General features: G+C 44.6%; 1 protein-coding gene across 1 annotated transcript in view; it reads right to left on the bottom strand.

Moving 5' to 3' along the window:
• Nucleotides 1–23,733, bottom strand: part of LOC133346657 (A disintegrin and metalloproteinase with thrombospondin motifs 7-like) — an 89,963-nt gene that overhangs the window by 24,405 nt on the left and 41,825 nt on the right. Inside the window, 7 exon segments of the mRNA XM_061558397.1 lie at nucleotides 1,038–1,257; nucleotides 2,280–2,406; nucleotides 15,314–15,473; nucleotides 15,709–15,939; nucleotides 15,941–15,954; nucleotides 19,315–19,435; nucleotides 22,101–22,234. Coding sequence (XP_061414381.1) covers nucleotides 1,038–1,257; nucleotides 2,280–2,406; nucleotides 15,314–15,473; nucleotides 15,709–15,939; nucleotides 15,941–15,954; nucleotides 19,315–19,435; nucleotides 22,101–22,234 — 1,007 coding nt within the window.

The following is a 23,733-nucleotide window of genomic DNA, read 5'->3' as shown; positions in this document are numbered from 1 at the left end:
AGAGGTGGTGGCAGCTTGGGCAGGCTTTCATCCTGCAGTGGATATGATCATGGCTGATGATGATAATGATGATCTTTCTTACGCCGTAACTTGCCACATTAAACACATCCCACGTTAAACGCTCAGAAATTCGCACGCTATTGGTTTTGAAACACAGTGGCACATTGCCGAGCCCGTTGAACTCAATCGTGCCCCATGTCTATAATCATTAATTAGGCAAAGGTTGAGAACCCCAGACCCCATCCTCCACGCTTGCCTGAGCAAACCGGCTGAGCGTGTCTGGCAGGGGATAGAGGAAAGGAAAGGTGCATGCTTGGCCTATGAATAAAAAAAAATCGAGACATTTTAAACAAGTAATTAAGGTGCAAAGAAGACAATATAAGGTTCATAAATGTGGTGGTTTGCTCAAATTAAACAGCTTTATATTGCTGCTGGGGTCCACATGAACAAATTACATGCAACATGTAAGCGTTGAAAAGTATTTAATCTTACATGCACAGTTGGAAGAACATATTGCAGGCATAAGAATCGAAATTGATCTATGCATCGATGAATTGTCACACGCCTCATGTTTAACCTGGAGAGAAGATGTCACCAATAGGAAACATCTTCAAATTAAATAACTCCAAAATTAACAATTAAGCGCTGGAACATTCCAATTCCTGTACATGAAGTTTGCATGCATTTAGTAAGGCAATATAAAACCAGGCCAGGTATTCAATTTTTTGATACAGCGAGCGTGCTGTGACGGTTCCTCCTGAAGACGGAGGCTTGTGTTGCCTCCGAAACGTCGTGATTTTTTACCTACGTGACTTTACCGAAAAAACCCAAGAATATGAATCCTTGCAGTCACAAAAGCTTCAAATCTAGAAGTAAGGTTAAGGTTGGGTTATAAGGTCAAGGCATTATTACCGAGCCACAGTAATGTATCCAACCAGGGACATGATTCTCATAAAATTACTAAAACCACTTCTACTTCTCCATCAAACAAAAGACAGCACATTTTTTTTGTTAAATCGCTGCAATATTTCCAGCACCTGGGACCAGTCGCCGACGAGCCAGCGGGCAGGGCAGGGCATCCCTCGGTTGCACGGAGTGCGCGTCTTCGGCTTGGGCCTTTGGTAGCAGTGGGAGTCTGGGAGGCTGGGCTCGTGGGGCCCAGCTGCTCTGCCGCCACGCTCACACCGCACGCTCCGCTTGCTGACGCCCAGCTCCCCGCAGCTGGTCGAACACTCCTGCCACTCTCCCGTCCACCAACTGTGCTCCTCGTGGAGGGGAAAAAAACGCCCACGATGCAAATTAAAAAGTTGCAGAGGTCAGCCGCTGATTGTCTGTAAGATGTGCTCTTTTAAACTTTTTTGACACGATGAAACGTGTCAGTTTTGTGATGGAAACAAAGGCTAACCAGAGAATGTTGTAGATTTCCCCCCCTGAACCATTATTACGAAGGTTTAAAGCTTTCGTGACTGCAGGGATTCATCTTCTTGGTTCTTTCGGTAAAGTCACGTAGAAGGGAAGTAATAAAATAATAAAAATAAAACATAATAAAATAATTCTCACGACGTTTCGGCCACAACGCAAGCAGCCGTCCTCATGTGAAGAATGAAACACCACAAAGCTTGGAGCGTAAATATACGTAAATATACACTCCAAGCTTGGTGGTGTTTCATTCTTCACCTGAGGACGGCTGCTTGCGTTGTGGCCGAAACGTCGTGAGAATTATTTTATTATGTTTTATTTTTATTCATTTATTACTTCCCTTCTACGTGACTTTACGAAGGTATATGTCGGTAATTAGGGCCAATACGTGTTATTTGCAGCCTTCATTGGCCAATGGGGTATTCTATAATAAAATAAAATAAAACAATAAAATTACCGCGTATTCATTCTGGTCTCCCCCCCCCCACCCATTGCATGGTCTAAAAGCTTTACTTTAGTACTTTAGATATTTTTCCACAAATGAGAGAAGTAAATAAAAAATAAATAACAAAGAAGCACGAATCCAGTACAAATTTTTTGTGTGAAGTAGCTCCTAATTGTAAAACCAATTTGGTCAACCGAATTGATTGCTTTACGTCGAACAAAGCACAGCACTCAGTTGTATAAATTGAAAAATTACATTAAAAAAACAAATGAGCATTAATCGTCAATTTAAAAATTTCGGTACCTCCTGATAAATGGATTGACGCAAACACTATGATTGATGCTAAGCGAGCACGCGCGCTTGTAATATTTGGCAAAGGCACGAAAAAATGATTCAATGCCACGCAGAGCCTCACCGTGCCGGGCAGTCCTGCGTGTTGCATTCCTTCCGCGTGTCATTGGGCAACGTGGCGGGGTCACAGAACCTTTTCTCGACAATTCCCAGCGACGCCTCCGTGCAGTGCGGCTCCCTGTACTGCACACCTACAAAGACAAAGACCCGTATAGCCTCAACAGACCGCTGGGGCAAGTGGCGTTAGCGAGTAAGTTACCTATGAAGGCCCGACACGGCACAAGTGGGGGCCTTTGTCTCCCCAGCGGCGATGTTTACACACCGCACCAGGTACTCATTTGAGCCTGAGTCAACCTAGGGGAGGCCCAGGACCGGTTCAGATAATCGTCACTGGTGTTGGTCGTGAGCGGGTATCGAACCCGTGTCGCCGGTTTCTTAGCGCAGCGTGCTAACCGCTACACGACCACTCCCCACTACGTGTTTGCACACACACACACAAACAGGCGCACGCACATACGCACGAGTCCAAATACAAGGCGTAGGTCATCAAGGGCAAAGTGTCTCGTCAAACATGTGTCTTGTATAGGTCAGTGAATTCAGTTTCTCTTTAGGAAATAGCTTCAGTTCCTCAAGAAGCCCCCGGCATGTGGAGAGAAACGTCGGGCATCATGCTGAACACGAGGGCACAACCCAGAAAAAACCCACACTGGACAGCTCTACAGCACAATCGTGAAAACCTACGCACGTATGTTGAACTTCTTTTGCAGCCTAAGTAGCCAACCATGCTCATCGAATGTGCAGTAGTAGCAACGTGTCTCGTCTTTGATCGGTGGTGTAGCATAGTTGTCATGTGCCCTGGCATATGGAATGAAATGTGGTCCCCTGTCAAATTCCCTCCCTCTTCATTGCCTGGCACTTGCAAATGGCCCGTGATCCCCTGATGCAGTCGCATCGTCTACGCACTCGATGGCTACACCGCTGACTTTGATTCTGCTCGGGGAAGATTACCACCACATCCTGCTGTCGGCATACTGAAGTTTGTTGTGCCCCGCGCAGATGTCGTTTGTCTGGTTGCAAGAGCTCAAGACGAGAGCCTACCACCACGCTTACGGATGTGTGCGATTGCAAAGCATCAGGTGTGTGCAGTTGTCCATTGCCTTACTTTGCACATACATGTATACGTATACGGGGTGCTTAACATTTTTTTTTAACACTTCTAAGAATTTGCAACAATACCACGAGAAATGTGCCTCCGGGCTCTGGAGACCACCTGGAGAAGATTCCAGGCGCGTGTTGACAACGATGGCGAACAAGTGGAGACTCTTTGACTTTTTGAAGCTATTAACATAGCCACCGCTGCTCCCTTTTGCCTCGATGTAACTGTAGAATAGGCTGCATGTCTCACTGGCACGGCCACCGTTACGATGGTTCTCTTGCGTTGATACTCTGGCCTCTCAACGCCGCAGCGTGTGTTGCCGGCGAGGTGGCGCTATGCCCGGTCCTCTGACACAGACACGCGACGGGACTCCTTTCCATCTCTGACCCCGCCTACTTTCCCTTGGGTGACACCCACCTCAAACCTATACAGTATATATAACCTCTTGTTGCAGCAGCCCTTTCTTGTTCAGCAGTTCTACTGCTGTATCTTTCCACCTGATGACGATTGCTTGTGTTGCGATCGAAACGTCGTGATTTATTATACATTTTTCCTACCTACGTGACTTTACCGAAAGAACCAAAGAGTATGGATTCCTGCAGTCACGAAAACTTCAAATCAAGATTTAACATACATTTGTTATTCGATTACAGTGTATTGTCCGTTCTTTTTCCATTAAAAACGATAGTCCCATGTAAGTTGGGTCGAGCCCACCATTAGGTTGAGCCCACCAAAATCCGATATGAACTCTTGTTGCAGCAGCTCTTTCTCCTACGTCAGCAGTTCTCCCGCTGTATCTGTTCCACCTGATGACGGCCGCTTGTGTTGCGATCGAAACGTCGTGATTTAATTTATTTTATACCTACGTGACTTTACCGAAAGAACCAAAGAGTATGGATCCCGTGTAAATGTTAGCATTTTTTTGAAGCACCCGGTATAACAAGTGGTTGTCCGCGAGGACTGGAGTTGAGACTGCTCTCTGGTCTAGCTGTGGGCATCACGTGTGTTCTCTTGTACGTGTCTTGATATGCCGGGGCAGTTGACTCTGGTGAGATGTTCTTTTATTAGTTTTGGTTGCTGGCTGCTTTGCATTATAGACTCGCGGGCTCGGGATTAGCAACTGACGTTCAAAAATGTTTTAAAGTAAAAAAAACAGAATGCACATAACATGTCAAGAGCCACGAGCTTGTGTTCTTCAGTCAGGCAATGTTGGCAGAAGAAAACGTGAATGTGTTTATCGGTGCAATTCTGAATTCAATTATGATTATCTACAATACTTTGTCACTCCACTGCTGGATGAATGCCTTGCTATGCTTTTATAGGTCAAGGGGGGTCGTTACCTGACCATACTTGACCGCACTGGTCAGTGCAGGCTGCTTAAAGAGGTGGTCCGGAATCTGGTTGAATTTTCACTCGTCATTGAAAATATCCCAGGCCTTGATTCTGATGTCACTGGATTTATAGCGCAGTGCGCTCACCACCATGCCACACGAGGAAAGTGAAACGGGGGGAGGGCAATGAAAGGATAGAGGTTAAAGAGGCGCATAATGGTTCCATCAATCAAGCAATCAAAGTTCTTCATTTAAACAGGTGAAAAATCATTAAACTGCATTCAAGGCAAACACGGGTAGCTATAATCATGTAGGGTTATCTATTAACTCCTGCACTTTTGGTTATGACGTTGGCCCATGTACAATGATTAATTTCCAATTACACCATGCCTCTCTAATGAGTGCACTTTATTCCAGGAATGTTTTTTTAAATGTTTCAGATGAATTAATTTGCGTCCTAAACTAAAATAGATTATGCTATAAATTAAAATATCATTATCATCATTAGCCACGATGTACCTACGACTGCATGAAGGCTTCCTTTCCGCAAGCCGCCACCGTCTCTCTGGGTCTCGCGATGCAACAATACATCCAGGTCGCTGTGCGATTATGAAAGCAATGCAAAATGCTGCGAAAAGGATTTTAGAAGATTAATTTCCTGGGTTTACAATTGTAAGTGGGGTTAAGCATGTTACTAATATAAATATACAGTCTATATTAAAATGTATTACAGTTTTTTTCAGTGCCATAATCTCTGGACTAACTATAAGATGCACTTCCCCCCCCCCGTGTGTTTTCAAATAAAAGTTTGGCTGCCTCTTATGATCCAGCTGCTGTGTGTGACAATATCTGTATAACTTTATTGACAATAGGCACACATTTGGAATGCGTCTTACTTTCCGGAGCATGCTATAACCTGGAGGATGTGGTACTCTTATTCATGTCAGGTAGAGTAATTCACTCTCTCTCATTGATTCCTCCGACCCATACTGAGGACTACCAGGCAGACTTACTCTCTTTGTCTCATCCACACTGCTGTGGAGGTCACGCCGGAACACGCCAGGATCGATTCACCGCAATCAACCACCACACTGCAGGGGCAGAACACTTCTCTCTTTGGGGCTTCTTCCATCACACTTGCTCCACTTTGGAATTCCCACCCACAATCTCGTTTTTTACCAAGTCCTTATAACCATTCTGAATTCAAGAAAGTAATGAAATCACCTTGTACAGATTGAACAGTGCTGTTTTTTGGCTGCCCGCTCAGCATCGTGGGCCTTTGGGCCTCTGATCTGCTCAGCAACAGTTATTTAAAAACAAATAGATATATATATATATATAGCCTCAGTGGCACACGTGTGCTGTCCACGAGGCTACAAGGTCACCTGTCCACGCTTTTGAACATGACAAGAGGACAGGACGGCAGTCATCGTTGGGCTGAGCACTTGGGGTTTATTCCTCCCATGGTAGTTGCTCAGCGGGGAGAAGAAGAAAAAATAAACCTCAGCAGATTTGACAGGAATTCTTCCTCTTCCTCCTCTTCTTACTCGTGTTGTTTTTTTTCAGCGGCGCACAATGTGAGCCACTCGTAACAAGGCTGGTGAAAACCGTCACACTCGGGCTTTGTCCGAGTGCTTCGAGAAGACGTCATTTTGCCAACGTGCGCGTCGTCCGCACTCCGCAGGCGGCGTCAAATTTTCCCTGCGCCGATGTCGTGAACGCAGCTTCTGCTTACTGGGAACGACATCGGCTGTGCTTCGTGCGATGCAAATGCAACACAGGCAGCTTGCGGAGCTTACCGAAAGGTTCGTGTGCTAGGAGATTAAATTACATTTATGCATAAATAAATGTATTAATGTTTTTCAAGAGCGTCTGCGTATATTGTGAATGTAACTCGTGTGGTTTGTTTTTACCTACAGGATGGATTAAAACAGACACCATTGTATTTCTTGTAAAAGGGTGGTCAAAATGTTTTACACATACTTAAACGCCTGTACTAGGCTACTCAGAGTGGTTCTACATGTGTGGTTGATCATGAGGAATCATCATTCCCTTAAGCAGCAGCAGCAGCTGCCCTGTAAGAATTGGCTCAGAGGGCAGCTGGGTTGTGTGTTCACCCCTGATGAAGGTCCTTAAGTGCGGTGCTGATGAGTGAATAAGCCCCCGTTGTTCCACAACTGTCTGGGACTAAAACACAATGCGACGTACGGACATGCACTTCTCCCTTCTGCTGATGTTCTGAGATATTCTATTTCCCATTTTTATGGCTTGCTTTTGTTCCTCACAGGTGGCAACCCTACATCTGAGGCCTGCAACTTGTTTCCAGAGTGCTCGTGAACATTCACGATCATGTTCTTGGTTCTTATTGTATTATCTTATCATTTCATTATTTCCCTTCGACATGACTTTACCGAAAGAACCAATAATATGAATCCCTGCAGTCACGAAAGCTTTAAATCGAAATTCACGATCATGTTTTCGAAGCTACGGATGAACCTGCGCTTTTGCAAATCTTCTTGCTGTGGATTTCACACCTGATGATGATTGCTTGTGTTGCAGTCGAAACGTCGTGAGAATTGTATTGTTTTATATTTTTTATTATTTTATTGTTTCCCTTCTACGTGACTTTACCGAAATAACCAAGAATATAATGTAATTTCCCTTAACGGCAATACTCAGCCTGGCATACGATTCGCACGTGCACAGATTGGCGTTCAAATCAAGCCCTCATATCATGCGAGTGCAACTTCTTAACATTTCAAAATACGCCTCAATTCTATATTAATTATATAAAAAAAACGATTAAATTATTACGAATGCATTTTGGCCACGTTTTTGCGAGCATTGTGAATGGCCACGTATTTTGCTGTAGCTTGTGAAGGCACAGTGTTTACGCACAAGTGCAATTATTGACTGCCCATTAAGAGAGCTTACTGCTTCGGTCACTTGATAGAAGTGGAACAATGGCATCTAATGACAACGCAAGGGAGCACGGCTCCTTTAAATGAATGGCCTGCTCTGGTTTACAACGCCTCTTTGCCATCCCCCCATCCAGAGTAAAAATTGCGATGATTGAAAATGTCACTTAAAAAAAACCTTTCTGCTCTGGTTAAACAAATTCTGACAGTTACCTAATTCTGATAACACATTGCGTTCATTTTTGACCCACAACTCTAGCCGGTGGCGTCACGGTGATACATTCACTCAGCACATTTCTCCATAAATACTTTACGACGTAAATATTTTATTTAGTATACATTATTTATTTGATTGGCTTTCTTTTGGTGGTGAAGTGGCATTGCAGTGGCTGGTGCACTGCACCATGAACCCAGTGACCTGAATTTTGATTTAAAGCCACGACTAACACCACTGAAAACGATATCTATACCAGCGTGGTAATGAACGGGTCAAACAACTCCTATGACCTATAACAGCATGCGGAGGCCTTCATCCTGCAGTAGATCTATATGGGCGATGGTTGTGGTGTGTGCCTGCAATCCAGCACTGTGGAGGCAAAGGTTTGTGGAACACACAAATGTTGGGAAACCCCATTCCTGTGGGCGTTGAGGTGCCACACCATGGTACAGCAGAGTGCGGAACTGATATCATATCCCATCTGTATGGGTAGAGTGTTTCTCCCTAGCACTCGTGGATTTTCTCCAGGCGCTCTAGTTTCCTCTTGCGTGTATAAACACTCATTAATCTGCTGAAAATTCCTTAATCTACATGCGACTGTGTGTGTGTGCGTTACGATTTGTGTTGCGTTGTGAGATTCAGTTTGCCTACTATATAAACAAGTTTGTCATTATTATATTCACAAAGGGCTACACATAATTACGATAACTATCATCACTTATTTGAGTGGAGTGTATTTTTCTACGAGTTTGATGTATTCCCATTTCAACAAATGTCTTTTACAAATTACCGAATTGAAATTTTGCACCAAAATACAATATTTTTTTATAGGGAGAAAAAAACACATATTACAGTTAACCTTTTAAAAATGTCATTAAAGAAACAACCAACATTCCTTGCCAGAAAGCAGGACACATTTGTATTTTGATTACTGGATAAGCACAAGCCACGCTTTTTGCTCAATTTCAGAACAATTTGTGAAACCAGTCATTGAAACTTCGAAGCCAATACTTGAAGGTCAACAACATTTACTGGCAAAAACCAAAAAAAAACCAATCTCCTTCAAAAACACAACCTGCGCTCGCTAAAACATGAGCTGAGGCCGAATGCAATTGGCGCGTTAGTTAAAATGCAGTCCTCTGATGTTTGCGGCATACTAAGCATCGGAATAACGATCAAAGCAAACTGCCAGAAGCCCCCACTGCTCGTGGGAGTTCATCGCGGAGGAGGCCACCAGCAAAAAGAGGGCAGCCTTTCCGGAGGAGAACCGCAATCTTCCCAGCAGCCACTGCTCATCAGCCTACATTGCAGGCGGCGTTACAAAGCCCCGCGGATAATTTGACATCGATAAATAAGCATTGCGCTTGTTATTATGTTCATTTGTTTGTTTCAGCTCCTGGCCACTGACCCCCCTTTTCGTGTGTTTCATTGTGGGGGTAGTTTGTGTGTGGAATGGTTGGCGGAAGAGCAAGAAAGAGAGCAGTGGGCGTGGCCTTCACGGTATTGACAATCGGTCAGCCTTAGCCACAAGCCATTTGTCCCAGACATACTGAGCTCCGACACACTTTCTTTTTTACTTCTTAACAACATTCCTGTGGATAAATTGGAGTGGTGGCGCAGCGATCAGTGCATAGCGACATGAAACTGGCGACCTGAGAATATGGATAAATGGGATGAGAGCAGTTGCGCAGTGATGAGGGCACTGCATTATTAACTAGACAACTTGAGTTAAATTCATGGCCATGGCTAATATCAGTAGTGAGTTATATCTGGTGGGCCCCTTCTTTACCAGCCCTCACTGACAAGCGTGGTGAAGTATGGTCAAGCATGCCCATGATCGACAAGAAGTAGGAAGGGCTTTTATCCAGCAGGTGAATAACCATAGGGCAGGGGATTTATATTTTTGTTAGTTATTCAACAGATATGACAACTGTGGTGGTAATACATGAAATCTCTGCGTGATGTTGTGAAGAAATTGAGTTCTGAATTAACACAAAAAACGTCTCACTTGGCATGGGGTGGCCAGCAGTGGATTGAGAAAAGGCTGCACACACACATCCAAATTCCCTCTAGTTAGCTCCGTGGGCAGGAGGCTTGGGAGATTTCTGCCAATGCTGGAATTTATTGTGTATGATGGAAAATGCTGAAAATGGGATGTCTAGTTTTGATAAACCACTGAAAGAGTAAAAATCTTGACTTAAAGCTTTCGTGACTGCAGGAATTCATATTCTTTGGGTCTTTCGGTAAAGTCACGTAGATAGGTTCAAAGGAAATAACAAAAAAATAACAAAAAACTACGATGTTTCGATCGCAACACAAGCTTCTTAAGGTAAACTGTTTATAAAGGTTTGAAATGGGCGTAGCCCAAATGTCAGCAGCCAATGTTAATGTAATACCGAAAGACCCAAAGAACACTCAAAGAGTTTAAATACAATTGGTGGCCACACGCACAAATAAATGTTGTTGGACAGGTTGATGGTGGGCTCGGCCTGGTCACCATGACATTGTAACAAAGAAAACATCACTTTCGAAAATAACATTTAAAAACAAGAATTAATTGTGAACGACTTGTAAAATCTAGTGAAGGTTCATTATTATTTTCTGTTATAAACGAAAACGGAAATTATGAAACAATGTTGCATTATATTATTTCACAAAGAAATAATATAAAAACCAAATGTAGAGAATTCCATTTTCCCTGCCAAGAATAAAAGAACATTCCGTTATAAAAGCCAAAAATTACACGAGTAAAAAAAGAACTGCTATGAGCCAGTATGCCAAGTTAAATACTTAAATAAATGCAACGTTATTATGAACATTTCAATAACATTGTTTGCAAATTGTAATTATACGCGAGAAAACTTTCCACCATTTCAGTCGCAAATACATTATACATCGCCTGTCTGCTTGCTGTCTGGTTTGGTGTCGGGGCGGGATGACAAATCGTTGATTTTTTTGTGGCCAAAGAGACTAAGAACCATGGAAAAAAAAACATTCGGAGCGGAATTCTCCCGCAAGCCACCGGGGCAAAAAACAACAAAGAAACAAAAAGAGAGAAAAAAAACCCTTTTAGCTCAATACCATGCCCCTGTCTTTTTGGAATTCTCTATCCCTGTACTCGCTAAGCATATATCAATAACCCCCTAACGCTCTTGACAGGCAAGGTAATGTGAGCTAGAAGACGGCTAAAGAGTGATGGTGGTCTATCCTCTAAGCGATGGGACATGGCCTTACCTCCAGTGGCAGTAGGGAGGGTGATCCACGGATGCCCACGGGCGGGGGGAGGTGGGGGAAAGCGTGGGAGTGTGTAAAGTGTACAGTATAATGAGCAGGTGAATAGCGTACAGTTTTTTAAAGGGTTTTTCCTTTTGTTGTGTTTTGTGTTTTTGGGACGCCAGCCTCTCCGACCCCTAAATGGCGAGCTGCCACTGCTCGCTGCGAAGCCACCACGCAGGGTGTCGCGCGAATTAGAAACGTGAGAGGAAAGAGAGAAGGAAGCAGCGTGGGTGCTGCACCATGTATGAGAACACCCAAAGCCGTTAAAAATATACAGGGCGCCGCAGTGGCGAGATGTTAACTGCCTCGCCTGGTTTGCAGGAAGTCGTGGGTTCGATCCCGACCCCAACCCTGACGCCTGCTGCTGTATATTTGGATTTTGCGTGTTTTCTCTCTCTCCCCGTGGTCACGTGGATTTTTCTCTGGGTTCTTCGGGTTTTCCCTCCACATTTATAATCAACATCACGCCTTTAGAGTATTAGGCTGCTATAAATCTCCACATGACGATGAGCCACTTGGTTGAGCTATCATTTGTGGCCAGGTTGTTTCTAAAAAAAAGAGCTATACAGCTCAGTGGGCCTGACCTGGTAAAATAAATATGTGCTGGAAGAAGCCGGTTATCAATTATGCATTTGAGTTTCATGGATCTCGGGTCTTAAAATTCGACATCAAAGTGGTGTTTAAAGTTGATGGGGTGACAATGCAGTGAGGAAAGGCAAGTTGGGGGGTGAACCTCCTCGTGTACAATTAGAAAAGGACAATTTGCGACCCTTTGTCGTCAATCTGATGCAAGATGAAGGCCCACCCCATGCCGTGGTGGTCATCGACGTCGCTTGATCAAGCGTACACAGCCAGCGGCCTGCTATTTACCCGTGGGCTCGTTTGCAACCCCAGACGCGTTATCGGTTTGCCAAGGAAAACACACGTGTTCGGTTGTTTTTGCGGAATGATGTGGGTCGCATTGTGTGATAACACACGGCCGTTTGTTCATCCGCTGCTGGATGTTAGGCCTCCCCGTGTCGTTTCAATCGTGGGGGTTGTTTTGAAAGTACTTCACTACGCCGGTCGGTGCAAGCTGGTAAAGGGGAGGGGGGCAGAAAGGCCCAGAACATGTTCAGATATCACCTGCCACTGTCGGGAATCGAACTCAGCCCGTCGGATTCGTAGCTCAGTTGGCCAACTCTTGCACCCTCCCCAAAATTATGTTTTTAGCCGTAGAGAATTTGCATCTATAATTGAATGATATCAAGGTCAAATGCAGAAGAACTTGGAGCCCCCCCCCCCCGTTGGGAACCTAATGATGAGGCCCGCAGCCACTTTACATCTACATAATAATCGGCTAATCTATATGTATGTATGTTTGCATGTATGTTATAGCGGAGAATTCCTCCGAGACCACACCACCAGAGTCATGGTCATTCATGTCCGTCAAATATTGTGCACGTTATAAATAGCGTTATAATTTATTTAATGACGTGCCTTTTGAAGGCTTATGATATGTATGGCATGCGAACAAGACAAACGTAGCAACAACAAACTTAAACCTTTCACCAAATGATCTGGCTGATTCATCTTGTTGTTCCCAAGCCCTGTTTGTGTACAGGCAGTGATGGGTGTTGCAAAGTGGTCCGTGTGTAGCGCAAGGATTCCGTTTCGAACACGGTTCAGTGCGTGGCCAATTGCGACGAGAGTGGCAGTTGTTATCGGAAAGTGGTCTGCGCCTCCCCTAGATTTACTCAGTTTAAAGTAAGTACCAGGGAGTGGTTTGCCAGCATCAGCAACAGAGAGACAAACGTAGCCAGACAAACACGGTGATTGCCCAATGCTGCCTCCCCCCCCCCACCACGGCGCCCCCCCCAGTATGTGACATACTGGTCGTCTTAACACGCACTCGCTAACTGCATTTGTCCAAACACTTCTGTGCAACATTATTCAACGGAATTCTAATCCACAGGTTTTTTTTAAATGAGAAATAAGAGACACCTGTGAAGAATCTCGCAGCAATAAACAAAATTACACACTATTCTCGAAGATTAGAGATAAGAAATTGGTCAGATTTATGGATAAAAAACCCAATCACATCTGCAACTCACAGATGGGTGCTATAAGCTTCATAAATTTGTGACAGGTCTTTTCTTGGAACTAAAACAATGAAAGGGGCAAATATATCCCAGCTGTTGCCATGATCAGCAATGTTTGAAGGTAATTCAATCCCTGCTGCTACCCAGTCATTTTCCAAGGGATTAACAATGATCAGCAGTTGCTGAAGAGTGGCTGTTAACATGCTGGGGACGTAATTCACAAGATAGATTAGAACACAGTTTGCTGGCGTCTTAGCCCACCTTCAAATTTTAACAAGATTTTGCGCATTTAAAAAGGTTCCATTATTAAAGCATGCTATGTTACTCTGAATAACCAATACTATATTGTTAAAAAAATTTATGAAAGTAAACGGGCTTCCCCCCTTGGCTAGGGTTAAATAAAGACATCAATCAACAACCAATTCGCAGCACCTTCTTCACATCATATTACATCCGTATTGGCCTCCCTGCACTGGCTTCCAGTTTCACATAGAATACAGTTTAAAATCCTATTGTTAACTAACAAAGCAGTAAATCATCTTGCCCCAGCCTACATCATTGACATGCTGCACCCACGTGTCCCCTCAAGGTCCCTAAGATCTGCATTCCCAGGTCGAGGTTTCAGTCTCAGGGTGACCAAAATGCTCCCCTTTTGTAGCCCCCAGGCTATGGAACGCTCTTCTACGAGATATCAGAGGGATCTCTGAGTCGGTGGATATTTTTGCGTCTTAAAACCTATTTATACGCTTCCGCTTGTTCAACTTTTAGTTCATTTAGTAAATGATACTTAACATATATTTATTTTTATGCTGAGTGTCTGCTGCTGCTGCTGTGTCCTGTACAGCACTTTGAGACCCTCAATGAAAAGCGCTATATAAATGCAATAATTATTATTAATAAACGCGCAAAAGGACAAAATCCTCCCATGCATCATGTTTTAGCTCAACAACAGCGTTTGATAAATTATTTGGATGATTTGGTCGCGATCTTCTGGAACAGATGCTGTTGTGGTGCAATGGTTAGCACACGCTGGACTTGCAATACCGAAAATCCTACTTTAATTCGATATCCTTGTACCTATCTAGATTTGAAGCTTTCGTGACTGCAAGGATTCATACTCTTAGGTTTTTTCGGTAAAGTCCCATAGGTAAAAAAATAAAATTGAAATTAATAAAAAGTAATAATAGAAATAATTAAAATAATAAATCACGACGTTTCGGAGGCAACACAAGTCATCAGGTGGGACCGTCACAGCTAGATTTACTGTATCAAGTGGTACCTGCAGTATAAATAGGTTCACCACCAAAAGTCGGCCGATTGGCAGGTCATGTGTGGTGGGCTAAAGTGTGGCTCCTCTATAACTGCCTGTGGAAAATAACCTTCTGCCAGCAGTGGCGTTATGGGATGCTAACTACCTCGCCTAGTATACAGGAAATCGTGGGTTCGATCCTGACCCTGACGCCTATATGTCTGGAGTTTGCATGTTCTCTATCCCCGTGGTCGCGTGGATTTTTCTTTGCTTCCTCCGGTTTTTCCCTCCACATTTAGAATCAGCATGCATCTAGAGTAGCGGTCCCCAACCTTTTTGGCACCAGGGACCCGTTTCGTGGAAGCCAATTTTATCATGGACCGGGGGGAGGGTTCATCATTGGGTCTTTTCCCCTTTTCAAAGAAGCTCTCCAGCGACGTTTGTTTTTTACTCATTGTGGCTACTAGGGGTTAGCAGCTTGTGGGGTCACCAACACTGTGACTGTGACAAGTGCGCAGTGCGGGAAAGAGGCGCGGATGGAAGTGGTCAATAATAAAATAATGGGGGCGGGCCACTCACAGACTCACCGCTCTCACCTCCTGCTGTGCGGCCCGGTTCCTAACAGGCCACGGACCAGTACCGGTCCACGGCCTGGGGGTTGGGGACCCCCTGATTTAGAGTATTTGACTGCTCTAAATTTCCACATGATAAGTCATTTTGTTGAGCTATCATTTGTGGCCAGGTTGCATCTGAAAAAAAAGAGTGGGTCTCACCTGGTAAAATAAAAAAAGATAGTTTTCAGTGCGTAAAAAAGAAATGTGCACGGCTGCAACCCTTTCCCCGATTTGATTGCATTGCGTCGCACATTACCTGATCCACAGGTGCTTGAGCATTCGGTCCAGGAGCCGTAGAGCCAGGAGAAGCTTGGACGCGAATTTGAGGCTCCCGCAGCGCCTCCGCCGCGCACTGCCCACGGGCTGTTTACTGTGTACTGGAAGCGAACGCCGGGGTTCCTCGCCTGGTACAGGAGCTGGCGCGGTTTGCCATTTGGCCAGTCAGACGAGCCAGTAGGAGGGAGGGGCGTGGGAGGATTTTCACGGATTGCGAACGATCGGGACGAAAACACATCGACAAAGAAAAAAGAATAGTCGGGAGATCTTTTGTTCCCAAATAGGTGACACAGGTTGGGAGATAATGTCAGGTTATATTTAGGAGAAGTGGTCATGTTTTACGGTACGCCAGAGAGACAAATTGCTTCCACCCACCTGTATCCAGATGCGCTCTTGCGTCGGTCCCGGCGCGCTCAGCCTCTCGTGGTTCTGATGCCGCTGGTACGTGAAGGTGGTTCCGGCCAGCGGGTAGACGCCACTCCACTGGATGACCCAGCCAGCGTTAAGCAGCGGCCGCCCGCCCTCGGCGGTTCGCAGTGCCAGGAAGTTGCCGGCCTCGGCTAGCTCCTCCACCAGCACGTCGTGCGCGCCCACGGGAATGAGGCCCTACGTCCACGTACCCTGCAGCGGCGGCGAGGGGGTAGAGCAGAGCCGTGTCCGTCATTGTGACCACACACGTACGTGTGTTGAACTTCTTTTGCACCGTATGTAGCCAAACGTGCTAATTGGAGTTGCGGGGGAATGACAACAAATTAAACACGAAAAGCAGACGGCTGCCGTCTATGTTCAATGGCTTGCCAGAAGCCGCTGTGAGAATGACCGGAGTTCGCGTGATGGATTATGCTCCTTGACGAGATCAGCAGGGTACTGTGGTTCATTTGTGACAAGCACTTTGCAACGGTGAGCGGCCCAGACACTATATCCACAACCAGCGCGCCACATCCAGTTTTCCTCTCGCTTTGGCTATGGCTACTAGTCACGTGCCTACAACAGTTCAACACGTAGTAGGCTTTCGTGACCAATATTATTCATAATAAAGTTTTTTTGGTTTAGATCACGTAAAGCTGGATGTAGTCACCAGTGGAACGTCGTACTGGAATTGCAAATGTTGTGGTTTTACCCTCTGAAGTAGTAACTAATTGACACGTTTTGTTTATGTGACAAACTACTGATTGGCTGTCGGGTGGTGGCGGGTTTAACGACACATTTATGCTTACACCATTTTACCAGCAACCCCGAAAATATGTTTTGCACACAGCACACCACATCCAGTATACTATCTTGCTATGGCTGTGGCTACTCGTCACGTATGTACGGTATGCATGTTGAACTTCTTTTGCACAGTACATAGCCAACCGTGCGAACCGGAGTGCCGCCACCTACTCCAGTCTACCAGAAACCTGGAAAATGTAAGTGAGAATACAAGTGCTTTTTCATGGGTAAGAAGTGAGGGGCAGGGGTAAGAAGTGGGGGGCTGGGGGCAGGGGGGCGAAGGACAATGCAGATATCCCCATGGATATTATCCGTGGCAAGGAATCTAACTCAGATTGAGAGTACAATGCGCTAACTACCGTGCCACCGCTCCGTCCCACAAAAAAAATGGGTTTAACTGTATGAGAGCCAATTGAGCTAAAGTAGCTCAATTTTGAAGGTGGTGGTTGTTAAATTGATAAGAACAAACATTTGCGGGTGATTTTTCAAAGTTCCGATTTGACTTGTAAAATCACACCCGCTGACGGTCTTTAACATCCATGAAACCAAGGCTCGCTTTGGTGTTTCCCTGCAGAATTACCAAACGGCCATGATGACAGATGAACCGTCGACCCGAAGAACACCTGCCCATTGGCAAGCATGCTCAGCAAAGGCTTTCCATCCCATTAGCTTGGGGAACATGTGCTACCGGTGTTTAGCATTTCAGACAATTTATGCTTGACCTTCGTAAATGCAGATATCCCACTGCTGAAAAGGGAAAAAAAAACCTACCTCTGAACCCCCAAATGATAATGGACGACACATTTACCATATTTCATTTCCATTTTAACTACATTTTAAAGCAACGGCCATCTGATGGAAGGGACATAAATGTTTGTTAATTAGGGCACTGGTTCGCGTCTTTTTCAGCCACATTTTCTTTCGCAGGAGATAAAAAAAAATATATAATTTCTCCACGGCTAGTTGTGGTGCCTATTTATATCACGTTCGCTTTCACATTTTCTTTCTACTCCATTTGGATTGCAAAATCAAGAAGTGTCAATATCAGGGCGGTGAGCTCGGTGAAGCATTTTCTTTTTTACTCTTGTGTTACGTGACATCAGCTAGCGTCTGCGACAAAAACATGAACTATGTACCCAGTTGACGGATAACCTGTTTACGTGAATTAAGCGGGAAATATGTGCATGCAATAGCACGACGTCAACTGTGTAATTTGACAAGCTCTTCCTCTACTTTAATTGCATAGGAAACAGGAAGGGCCTTGTACATCATGATTGTACATTGCATATCCTGAGAGCCGAGACCCAGAGCAAAATTATTCTGAATCTTGTCAGATTTCAGAAGCCAAGTCTTGGGTCGTAGGCTGCCTGGGGATAACCAGTTTGTTGTAGGCTTGGGGCTCCAAATTTGCCAGGTGGTGTCAATAAACGAAATTGATTCTTAAATCTATCTGTGCAGCACTTCGTTATTCCTTCATACGTGTGGGCTTTCTCGAGGTGCTCTGCTTTTCTCCCCCATTCCGAAAGACTCATTAACGAGCCTCCTGAAAGAGTTTTTCAGACTCAGTGAGGCCTTCCGGTATAGACAAAGGGCATTATTGTGATTGTCATGATTATATTTAAGGCATCCCATGGACTTGCAACTGCATATCTTACTGAATTCATCACGTGATACAACCCACCTTGAGCACTCAGCTGACCCTTATTTCCTAGCAGGTTCTGCTGACTGCATATAATCATCTTCTATTACAGTTTTCGTTATGAATTTATATGTCTGATCTTAATCCGTGTCTCAAATCACGGCTCTTTCATTAAAAAAAAAGTATCAACCTGGGCACAGATTATGAGAAGCGTGCGCATGTGGTGAGTGGTTAAAACGCAATACGTGAGAAATTTTGCATGACCGGCAGCCGAGGGTGTATTGGAAAATGTGTGAAGGATACGTGGCATTGTAGTGCTGCCGTGAGTGGCTTTTCAAGAAGAAGTGCGGCATAATGGTGACTCACTCATTTTTGCTCACACTTAAAGTTAACAGAGTCTACTGCTGTAAAATAAAAACGCATTCCGGCGAAACTACAGTTGTATTCACCATTTATTCGGGGGCCTTGAATAGGCTCATTCGTTCGGCAAGGTCTCCTCCCACGATCCTTCCCGGCTTCAAGACTGATCGTTTATTCCAAGGGCTCCACTTGCCTCCACTCATTCACCGGTGGCTCAGGGTTGCTTACAATGATTTAGTGCTGCACCACTAATAAAGAGAACTTCAGACCACTTTCACGGCCAATTTATATTTTCTGATGCCTGGCATTGATCTTAACTGTCTATTGATTCATGGCTGTGTTGAGGTCAATTTTCTGTAAGTGTTTGTGCCCTCTGCTTTCTGATGAAATGTAAAAAGTACTTTTAAAAAAACACATTTATTTTCATTGTGACTTGATACTGTATTGAATAGTGTACATTATATATATACAATATTTAACGATTTGAAGTTAAGGTTTTAAATCTTTTTACATCTAGCCGAGAGCTTTGCGGGATGCAGAGTCAATTTCAGAGATGTTTCCGGGAAATTAGTACAAGCCAAGCATCGTTTATCGAACTCCCGGTAAGATTTGCACCAATAGATGAACGAAAACAAATCACATAAAAAAAAATGCATAATCAAAATCGTTAACTGCCAAAACAGAATTAATGCTGACGTCGTTCACAGGTGGCCATTAACCGTGAGATATACGAAAGCCCCACGAATAACGGATAAAGAGTTGAGGCTTACCAAATCCCTCCTGTAGATCAAAGTTTCGCGAGATGGTTCTGCAGGTGGAATTATCGCCTTTGCAGACGCCACAGCGGTCTTCCGTGGCCAGGGAGCTGATCACAAAGTCACATCCCAGCTTCTACAGGCAGGAAAAAAAGAAAAAAACACTCATTTGATTTCTCACCCCTTGACGTCTTATTTGAAGAGTAATACGGGCAGACAATTATTTATTTTGCATTGAATTGACCGGCACTCAAAGCGAAAGATTTAACCAACACATTTGTGGCAAGAAGATAGGTGAATTGATGTTATTTTGCAACCAATTGACCGATAATTTTCCCCTACATTTTCATTGCGCGTCACCTTATAAAACACAAGCGCCACCTTTTCAGATCGCAATTACATCGTGTGATGACACCATGTAAAAACCGATGGCCTGTTATTACAACAATAATACAAGCTGTAATTTAAAGCTCTCAATCAATCCACCGCTGGGGGGTTGTTGAGCTATACTAAACCTAAGCTAAACGGCGGTGGTTGGTGAAAGGGTGACCCAAGACCTGTTGAGATATCACTTGCCACTGATGTAAGCCGTGCCTGGAAATTAATCTCCGACGGCTGTATGGTGTAGTGCATGAACCAAAACACCATCACTCCGTGCGTTAACAGCATTACGTGTCGTTTATCCTTCGTTACAAAAACGGGGCTTGTGTGAAAAACTAAATTAAAATGTGCAGAAAATAATCAGCATATTATACTGAGTAGAGCCTTTGCGTGTGCGCGGCTCGCGTGGGTGTTAAGTGCAAGGGCAAAAACGGATTTGCCGAGCAGATCTCAATCCCTGCGGCACCTCATCACAGGTTGCTCGTGCATCTTATGAGGAGGAGGAGGAGGCATATGCATAGCGTGCGTCATTGTATTAAATGCATCATGAGGGTGAATTTCAACATAGTCAAGGGTTGATTCGTCCCATAGTGCCTTCAAGATTGATAGAAAAAAAAACCAGATTACCACCCTGTGGAAAGTCAACCGTGGTCGTCCTGGGGAGAGACGAATGACTATTGTCACCATGCTGCTCATTTGTGCACGGAGACCCTTTCTAGTTTTCAGTGTGGGCAGCCGCTGGATATTGTGTGAATTAATAATTCCCGAGATTCCGTCTTCCGGTGTTGCAAAACGAACTGGTGCGATTTGTCAACGACGGACATGGCATACACTTGCTTTAATATTATTGTGCCAATCAAAATTATTGTAATGATTATCATACACACGTGATGAAAGGAAACATCCTTGACGAATGATGCTACGAAGAATGAGCACGAGTTGGCGCTGCACTTATAACGAGTATTTGCACAACACAAAATACCATGCAGATGACCTCATGGTCCTGACTATAATCTCAGAACCTTCTTGATACAGTCTACGGATGTTCTTGTGTTGCATTGAATGGCACGCACGTTATTGCAGTTTAACTGGTCAAATTGTGCCAAATGAACGCTTGTTCCTTAAACGCCGGGAATATTGACGATCACTGAGCATACACATGAAGTCAACACGGCCCAAAAGCCTGCAATTACACGTCAGTGGCAACGGCAATCGGACAGGCAAAGAGAGCGGAGCTCATTTGCAACCGCCAGATAGTGTATAGATAGTGTATCTCTGTTTACCCAGGAAAAAACACGCATTATGCTGCTGCGGAGCAGTGTGGGTCCTGTTGTGATAATACACAGCCGCTTGTTTATCTACTGCTGGATGTATGCCTCCCCAGGCCCTCTCGGTCTTAGAGGTTGTTTTGACCGTAATTCACCATTCTGGTCAGTGCGGGTCAGTAAAGGTGGGGAGGAGGCCCAGGACCGGTTTAAATGTCACTGTGCCACTGATGTTGGCCGTGGCAGGAAATCAAACTCAGATAGCCAGGTTCATGGCGCAGCGTGCTGAGCAGGACTGGCACTAGAGGGCTGCTGGGATGGGTCCTGCATCACCTAAAGTGTCCCTTTGGGCAACCCAAGTTCAATCTCCTTGGTGGTATATCACTGCTACTGGTAGCTCACACACAACAGCTACTATAACAGGAGTTGGAGCTGCGCTTGGCACGAACCACGATGGTGCCGCTGCCCTCCAGTGTGGGCAACAAGTGACTAAAATCTGTCTCGCTGCGTAAAAAAAATACTCCATTCTAGTCCATCAGCCAATGGGTCTTCTGGACCGATGTTTACCCCAAAATGCATGAATGGATGTCAAAACCGTTTCAGGAGGGTCGTGCTTGAATAAATGTTTTCTTAAATAGTTTTGCATGTGGAAGGAATCTAGAGGAGACATACTGCCTGGATGTGACACCCTGCACAGTTAGAGGAGTGCTCTCACCGACAACAGCCGCAATGCGGCAGTGTGTGTGTCACGAGAATGGCTCTGCTCATCATAAGTTTGACAACCAATCCATGGTGTGCATACTTTAAACAAATGCTGCCGGACCACATTGGTCTGGAAGACCAATTGGCTGCCAGGCTAATAAAATATATTTATTGTGCGATGAGACCAACGGAGGTGTTTTAATTTTGTTTTTCCCTTCCCCCCCCCCCCTATACCACCGGACTACGACATTATCAGCGTCCACTTCGGTGGCACAGAGCAGCACCATGATGTCCTACTTCGGAGAGGACATTCGCCACGCGTATAAAAACGCAAAGCGATGCACGCAAACCGAGGAATCGATATTTGGAACGTGAAAGTAAAAAAAAAACATTATTTTTATATCTTAACAACAGCGAGAGAGTGAGGACAGACGGTTGCGGACGTGGCGATACCTTACAGATACCGTTTATGCAGATGCTCAGGCCTTCCGAGGGCAGGCCGCACGGCGTGCCGTCGGCAGCCGAGTCTCTCAGCCGCTCTGAAAAGCGGCCATCCTTGGGGCGGCAGTGCAGCTCGCAGGGGTTATCTGCTCGCCATGGAAACGGTCGGCAGGGAACACGGGGAACAAGGGGATCAAGGGGCTCCACTTTGCGCACAGCGACGGGGGATATTTCAAGCCTGACCTGAAACCAACGGAGTCCACCACCTTTTTGCATTTGTTTTCGCCAAGGTCAACTGGTGTCTAAGCACCGGTGATAGGTGGGTGAACGATGGCTACGACTACTAACGCAGCTCGTGGCACCGTCCCACTCACACGCTCGCCGAGGAATTCTATTCCATTACTCTATGAGTGTGTGGCAGCAATGTGTTCGGGAGATGAATGCCAAATGTCGGGGTCAAGAGAGAGTGTGTGTCGTTTTGCTATTCCTCGTCTGTTGAAAGAGCGCAGCTGACAGCGGTTTACTATGTGGTCCAAAGTTTGGGTTGCATGGCACTGTGGCTGAGGCGAGATGTTAACTACCTTGCCTGGTTTTCAGGAGGTCGTGGGTTTAATCCCGACCCTGACGCCTGAATATTTAAAGTTTGCATCTTCTCCCCGTGGTCGTGTGGATTTTTCTCTGGGTCCTCGAATGTTTCTCTCCACATTTAGAAACATGCATTTAGAGTATTTGGCTGTTATAAATGTCCACATGATAAGCTGCTTCTGTTGAGCTATCATTTGTGGCCAAGTCACGTCTGAGAAAGAGTTATATAGCTCAGTGGGCCTTACCTGGTAAGATAAGATTTTTTTTTTAGTTTAGTCAACATTAGAATAAAGGATAAGGATTTTAATTTATCATGCACTTAGATGCCCCAAAAATACAAAGCGTCTCACGTGACATCTCATCTCAATTATTCCAATGCCCAGTAATTCTAGATTTGAAGCTTTCGTGACTGCAAGGATTCATACTCTTAGTTCTTTCGGTAAAGTCACGTAGGTAAAAAATGAAATTTAAATTAATAAAAAATAAAAACAATAAAATCACGACGTTTCGGAGGCAACACAAGCTGTGACAGTTTCACCTGAAGACGGAAGCTCGTGTTGCCTCCGAAACGTCGTGATTTTATTGTTTTTATTTTTATTAATTTTTATTTCATTTTTTACTTACGTGACTTTACTGAAAGAACTAAGAGTATGCCCAGCAATTGTATGCTTTACTTCTTTTGCCTAGGGGAAAACTGTCTATTTTTCCTCGTGGTACTTCCGCAATTTTGGTATAATCATAAGGTGGAATTTTACGTGGGTATAGTATGCCAACCAATTGTCAATGCGATTCACATTCTGTTCACCTTTCGAAAATAAAGGAGAAATTCTCAGAAGATACAGTGGTGCAGAACGTACTGAGAAGATGACATTTTTCATCCCCGATGTGATAGGGATCGTACATTCAGTTTCATGTACGTGTCAAACCATTGACATAATTCATAAATAAGCCAAATTCCTCTCAAACTATCATTATCTTCGAAATTATACCCCGTATATACTGGTCGAATGATTTTGAACTTATGAATACGAGATTTCGTCATTTGCGAAACTGACTTTGC

This window comes from Lethenteron reissneri, chromosome 24 (assembly GCF_015708825.2).
Source record: "Lethenteron reissneri isolate LAM-NWPU_2019-01 chromosome 24, ASM1570882v1, whole genome shotgun sequence".
Classification (NCBI taxonomy): domain Eukaryota; kingdom Metazoa; phylum Chordata; class Hyperoartia; order Petromyzontiformes; family Petromyzontidae; genus Lethenteron; species Lethenteron reissneri.
Note: the sequence above shows the minus strand (reverse complement) of the source record. Positions and strands in the feature narration are given on the sequence as shown.